This window comes from Sander lucioperca, chromosome 3 (assembly GCF_008315115.2).
Source record: "Sander lucioperca isolate FBNREF2018 chromosome 3, SLUC_FBN_1.2, whole genome shotgun sequence".
NCBI classification, from domain to species: domain Eukaryota; kingdom Metazoa; phylum Chordata; class Actinopteri; order Perciformes; family Percidae; genus Sander; species Sander lucioperca.
Window position 1 is genome coordinate 32,771,464 of NC_050175.1, and position 5,928 is coordinate 32,777,391.

Genomic DNA, 5,928 nt, shown 5'->3' on the forward strand with positions numbered 1-5,928 from the left:
GTACCCAGTTGCAGTGAGTGGTGATATCAAAGGTATGTTCCACCAGATACGTCTTCTGCCAGCCGACCAACCAGTTCTGCACTTCATCTGGCGGGATATGAAGAGGGCCGAAGAGCCAAAAGTCTATGAATGGCAAGTCCTGCCATTCGGCACTACGTGCAGCCCTTGCTGTGCTATCTATGCCCTGCAGCGGCACGTCCAAGACACAAGTGAGTCCAACAGCTGTCTTATTGATTGCGTCGAGCAGTCGTTCTACGTGGATAACTGTCTCCACAGCACCCACTCAAAGGAGGAAGCAAAGGATCTTGTTGATGGTCTGTGCCAGCTACTCCACACTGGGGGCTTCGAGATACGCCAGTGGGCTAGCAACGTCCCGGCTGTCATTGAACACCTTCCATCCGACATCCGATCTGAGAGCAGTGAGTTATGGCTGTCCCAATCCAGCACGGACCTTCAGGAGCCAACTCTTGGGCTACGATGGGATTGCCTCCGTGACAGCTTGAAGTACAAACATAGACCAGTGGAGAGAATTGAACCAACGTTGAGGAACGTCTACAAGGTACTTGCCTGCCAATATGACCCGCTAGGTTATATCGTACCATTTACCACCAGAGCCAAGATTCTGGTTCAGGATCTTTGGAGGGAACAAATCGGCTGGGATGACCCGATCCAGCCACAGAGCCTCCGTGACAGATGGCTTGCCTGGGAACGGGAGATTCCAGACCTCATCCAGATGGAAATCCCCAGATGTTATGCACCAGCTTCTACAGACTCGCCGACATCCAGCAGAGATCTGCACATCTTCTGCGACGCTTCGGAGAGGGCTTACGGGTCTGTTGCCTACTTACGGACAGAAGACGCTCAGAAGGAAGTCCATGTCTCCTTCGTCTTGGCCAGGTCCCGTGTGGCGCCAAAGAAGCAGCTGTCCATGCCACGGCTAGAACTGAGTGCTGCACTTACCGGTGCTCAACTAGCCAGTGTCCTCCACACCGAGCTCACCTTACCCATCAGGAAGATCACACTCTGGTCCGACTCCACTACGGTTCTACACTGGATCAGGTCAGAATCTTGTCACTACAAGGTCTTCGTGGGTACACGTGTGGCAGAGATCCAGAGTCTTACAGAGGTGAATAACTGGAGGTACGTGGATAGTGCAAACAACCCTGCTGATGACATCACGAGGGGCAAGACCCTGAAAGAGTTGTGCCAACCACATCGTTGGCATCAAGGCCCTGATTTCCTAAGACACGCAGAGGATCAATGGCCGACTAACCCATCATCCCATCCAGCAACAGATGATAGCGAGTTGAAGAAATCCTCCTTCTGCGGACATGTGACTGTCGACACCTGCCCCGAACTCCCTGATGTCAGCCAGTTCTCCACATGGAAGGACCTCATGCGGACAACGGCACAGTCCCTTCACGGGGCGGCCAATCCGAACTCTGCCTCACTCAGTGAAGCAGCTGACTACATCAAAGCTGAGAATCTGCTCCTAAAACAGGCGCAGTTGGAGTCATTCCCAGAAGAGGTAAAAGCTCTCATCTCTGACCGACCCCTACCAACCTCCAGCCGTTTGGGCTCCTTATCTCCTGAGTATGACAAGGATACAGGACTCCTCAGAGTCGGGGGGAGGTTACGGAGAATGGAGCAGCTCGAACTGGACACCATTCACCCGATCTTGTTAGACCAAAGGCATCCGCTGACCAACCTTATCATCCAGGATTTTGATGAGACCCTTCTGCATCCTGGACCGGAAAGAGTGCTGAGTGAGCTGCGTCGTAGGTTTTGGATCCTGCGGGGGAGGGAAGCAGTCAAGAGGTATCAGAGTCGTTGTATGCAATGCCAGACATGGCGCGCCAATCCTTCTGTCCCTAAAATGGCGGATTTGCCACCTGCTCGCCTACGCCTCTATAAGCCACCCTTCTATTCGACTGGAGTTGATTGTTTCGGCCCCTTCACAGTGAAGATCGGACGTCGAACAGAGAAGCGTTGGGGCATTATCTTCAAGTGCATGACAACTCGCTGTGTACACCTAGACCTCCTGGAGAGCCTCGACGTTGATGCCTTTCTGATGTCTCTGCGACGATTCATAGCCAGAAGAGGCAAACCCTTTGAGCTCCTGTCTGATAATGGAACAAATTTTGTCGGTGGAGCCCGAGAGCTACGTGAGGCCTTTGAGGCCATGGCTCCTCACCTGAAGGAACAGTTGGCCAAACAGCAGATTGCGTTCTGTTTTAATCCCCCCAGCGCTCCCCACTTTGGTGGAACGTGGGAGAGAGAAGTGAGGTCCGTGAAGACTGCTCTCAAGGTCATACTTGAGGAGCAGTCAGTGCCTGAAACAGTGATCCGCACAGTTCTCGTGGAGGTGGAGGGCATCCTGAATGCGAAGCCCCTTGGCTACGTCTCTTCAGACATAGCTGACCCGGATCCCATCACACCTAGTATCCTACTGATGGGACGCTATGATGCATCACTTCCTCAGGTCGTTTATGACTCTAGTAACACCCTTTGGAATCGTCGATGGCGGCACAGCCAAGTCCTCGTTGATCATTTCTGGTCCAGATTCATCAGTCACTACCTGCCCAGCCTACAGGAGAGACGAAAGTGGCAGAAAGATGGGAAACGCCTCGAACCAAACCAAGTGGTGCTCATTGTGGATCCTCAACTTCCACGAGCTTTATGGCCTATTGGGAAGGTAACAGCTACTTATCCTGGAGCTGATGGATGCGTCCGGACTGCTGCCATAAAGGTCAAGGAACGGACATACATTCGACCAGTAGCTCGTCTGGTCCAGCTCCCAAAGTTTGAAGACACTGCTGAAGATCCACCTACCTGAGTGGTCTTTCTACCTTGGATTCGACTGTCTGTGCAGACAGTCGGGGGCGGCTGTGTTAGAAAGCCCACATTGTTAATGTATTGTTAAATTGTTTATTTAGCTAAGTTCCATTCAGTAATAGCCAGTTCTCTGTAAGTTTCTATATGTCCCACGCTCTTGAACGTACCATAGCCATTCCGATGCTATTGAATGCACCACACGTGTGGAAAACGCCGTGCTGTTATGCTAGTTCTCCGGTGGATATATTGTAATCTCCTTTGCCTTTTCACCTTCACCTCTACCTCCCTGGTTTATTGCTGTGTGTAAATGACATAAGGTGAGATTTACGACACTATACTGTCTGACTGGATGCTGACATTGTGTACTGTTTAGATTTGCATAAGTTAATGCTATCTCTGTTGTTGTTATTGGCATTGTTAAAGCTAATAAGTTAAGTTACACTGTCTGTATACATCGTGTGAGGTGATTTATACCACAGCCAAATAAATCAACCAAAACAGGACTTCTGTATCCGTGTTCTTTAGCGGGAACACCAACCCCATACCTCGCCGCTCTAAACCAGTTAAATTCCTGGAGACAACCCAAGCTCTCTCCTTTTTATATATATATATATATATATATATATATATATATATATATATACACTAATCAACCGTGTTTCCAGCAGCAACAGGCAGCTGTTTTCAATGACAAAGCTCTGATACCCCCGCTGTACACTACCTGCTCAGCACCAAACAGTGGGCCGACACAGTTACAGACTAGCTGGTGAAGAGAGTGGAACATATAACGGGTTAAAGCTGCAGTAGGCAGTTTATTTTTGGCATCATTGGGCAAAAAATGCATAATAATCTCTTAGCATATTGTAATTCTGTTAATTAGTGGTCTGAGAAAAAAAACTAGACTTCTGCATCTCCTCCTTGGCTCTGTTTTCAGGCGTTAGTAAATCTAGCCGGGAGACTTTGGCCAATCACAGGTAATTTCAGAGAGAGAGAGAGAGAGAGAGAGAGAGAGAGTTCCTATTGGCTGTTCTGCCAATGCTGATCATTGGGCAAAAAATGCATAATGATGAAGGTTCGGTGAAGGTTCTGTTTACCGTAGGCAATGGTTCAGGGCTGCAGCTAATTCAAGGCTAAACTGTTAGATAAGAGACTTTATTGTGATCAGTCTATATACAATACATATAGGAACATTGTGGAAGCGGACCACCTACTGGTGTGAGAGGAAACGTAAACGTAATAAATGAGCCGGTAGTTTAGCATTCTGCTAACCCTAGCTCAACGCTGCGGCTAATTCAAGTTCATGTTTCTGTAGCTAACTAAAGCGTTGAATCACAGAATGTCATCTCAAAGGGCTTTACAAAGAAAACGGGACGTCTTTCTCATAGAATTGCCGTTATATAACGGCATCAGGATGAAAAGGACTGTAAATGAGCTGCATTTATATAGCACTTTTCTAGTTTTAACAACTACTCAAAGAGCTTTTACATAGTACAGGATCAATCACCATTCACACACACATTCATACACTGCTCATTAGATAAACATTCACACGATGAAACATTCACACGACGATGGTGCAGCATCTGGAGCAATTTGGGGTTTGATGTCTTGCCCACGGACACTTTGGCATGGGACTGCAGGGCCAAGGATCGAACCACCGAATTTCCGAATGGTAGACGACCGCTTTACCACCTGAAACTTGAAGATTGTCGAAATGCCGAAATGAATGATTAGTACTCGGAAATGTAACTGTAGCATGCTGTGCGTGCCAGTGCTTGTCTGATGGGAGGGGCTGGACAGAGAGGGGAGAAGGAAACCCTGGTATTAAAATCCAATCTGATGATCCGGTCACAAGTGGACAAATGTAAGTACAGGTGGGAATGCATTGGGACCACACGCTCATGTTCCAGTTTCCGCTCAATGTTCCTTTTTTTTTTTTTTTTTTTTTTTTACAATTACTAGTTTAGTCATAAAGCAAGGTGAAGTTAGTTGTCAGGTGTGTGTGTGTGTGTGTGTGTGTGTGTGTGTGTGTGTGTGTGTGTGTGTGTGTGTGTGTGTGTGTGAGTATTTTTGTGGCATTTGTTTTTGTTGTGCTTTTGTCTCTGAATTTAAAAAAAGTAGAACTTTCCTGTTGCCAACAACCTGAATCTTACAAATTCCCCCTAAATCTGAGTCTCATGTACTCATGTGACTGTTGGCCTTTGTGTACTTATACAATAGCTAATCTGAAGCAGACAATCAGGACAATGTGTTCACCGGCTGAGTCCTGACACAGGAGCTCGGAAGACGCTTCTGAGCCTTTGAAGCTGCAGCTAAGGCTCGTTTTTCATCCAGGCGATCATTAATAATTCTGACACACATACATGTACACAGAGTGGGATATGTACTGTACATAGAATACACACAGATATACTGTATACATAATACACAAACATATAGTATTACTCCTGTTTGGTTAGAAATGCCTGACTTAAAGAGTTAATCTTCATAGCTCCTCAACTACTGTGCTTTATGCTTTTGTGTGTGTGTGTGTGTGTGTGGGTGGGTGGGTTCTCCCCCGCTAACAGCTCTATGGACAGGATTACAGTAAATTTAGCTGTAGGAGAAGGAATGCTGCTGTATGAAGTCATGAATGGAAAATAATCCCTCTGATGGAAGCTTGGCCTGTAATGATTTAAAGAGGGAAAGTTGTGCTGATTAGTGGCTGCTTGCCAGCACATCTCAGTGTGTGTGTGTGTGTGTGTGTGTGTGTGTGTGTGTGTGTGTGTGTGTGTATCTCTGGCTGTCGACAGGTCCAAGTGGCCTTTGACATCAAAGCCCAGAGCCGCAGATGCTTTGCCATCACCCTTTGCCTGCTCTTCCCACCAACCTCCCACACACACACACACACACACTCATCCATGCATTTCCATACAGCACAATGTAGTCCATTCTGGGTCCTATACCTGCTGGAAGCTGGTGATTGATTGATTGAAAGCAGCAAACAAGGAGTTAATGCATGGCTGCCTTGTGTGTGGACCCCCTGTGCTTCCATTCAAGCATCCTGTCAGTGATTGGCAGATGATTATCTAAGCCGCTGCATGCATGTGAAAG

General features: G+C 47.4%; 1 protein-coding gene across 1 annotated transcript; it reads left to right on the forward strand.

The window, feature by feature from the left end:
• The first annotated feature begins 239 nt into the window (after positions 1-239).
• LOC118494762 lies at positions 240-3,179 on the forward strand. The gene is made up of 2 exons (XM_035999857.1): positions 240-993; positions 1,373-3,179. The coding sequence occupies exons 1-2, from the start codon at positions 694-696 to the stop codon at positions 2,834-2,836; spliced, it is 1,764 nt and encodes a 587-aa protein (XP_035855750.1). The 5' UTR covers positions 240-693; the 3' UTR covers positions 2,837-3,179.
• Positions 3,180-5,928: the final 2,749 nt, after the last annotated feature.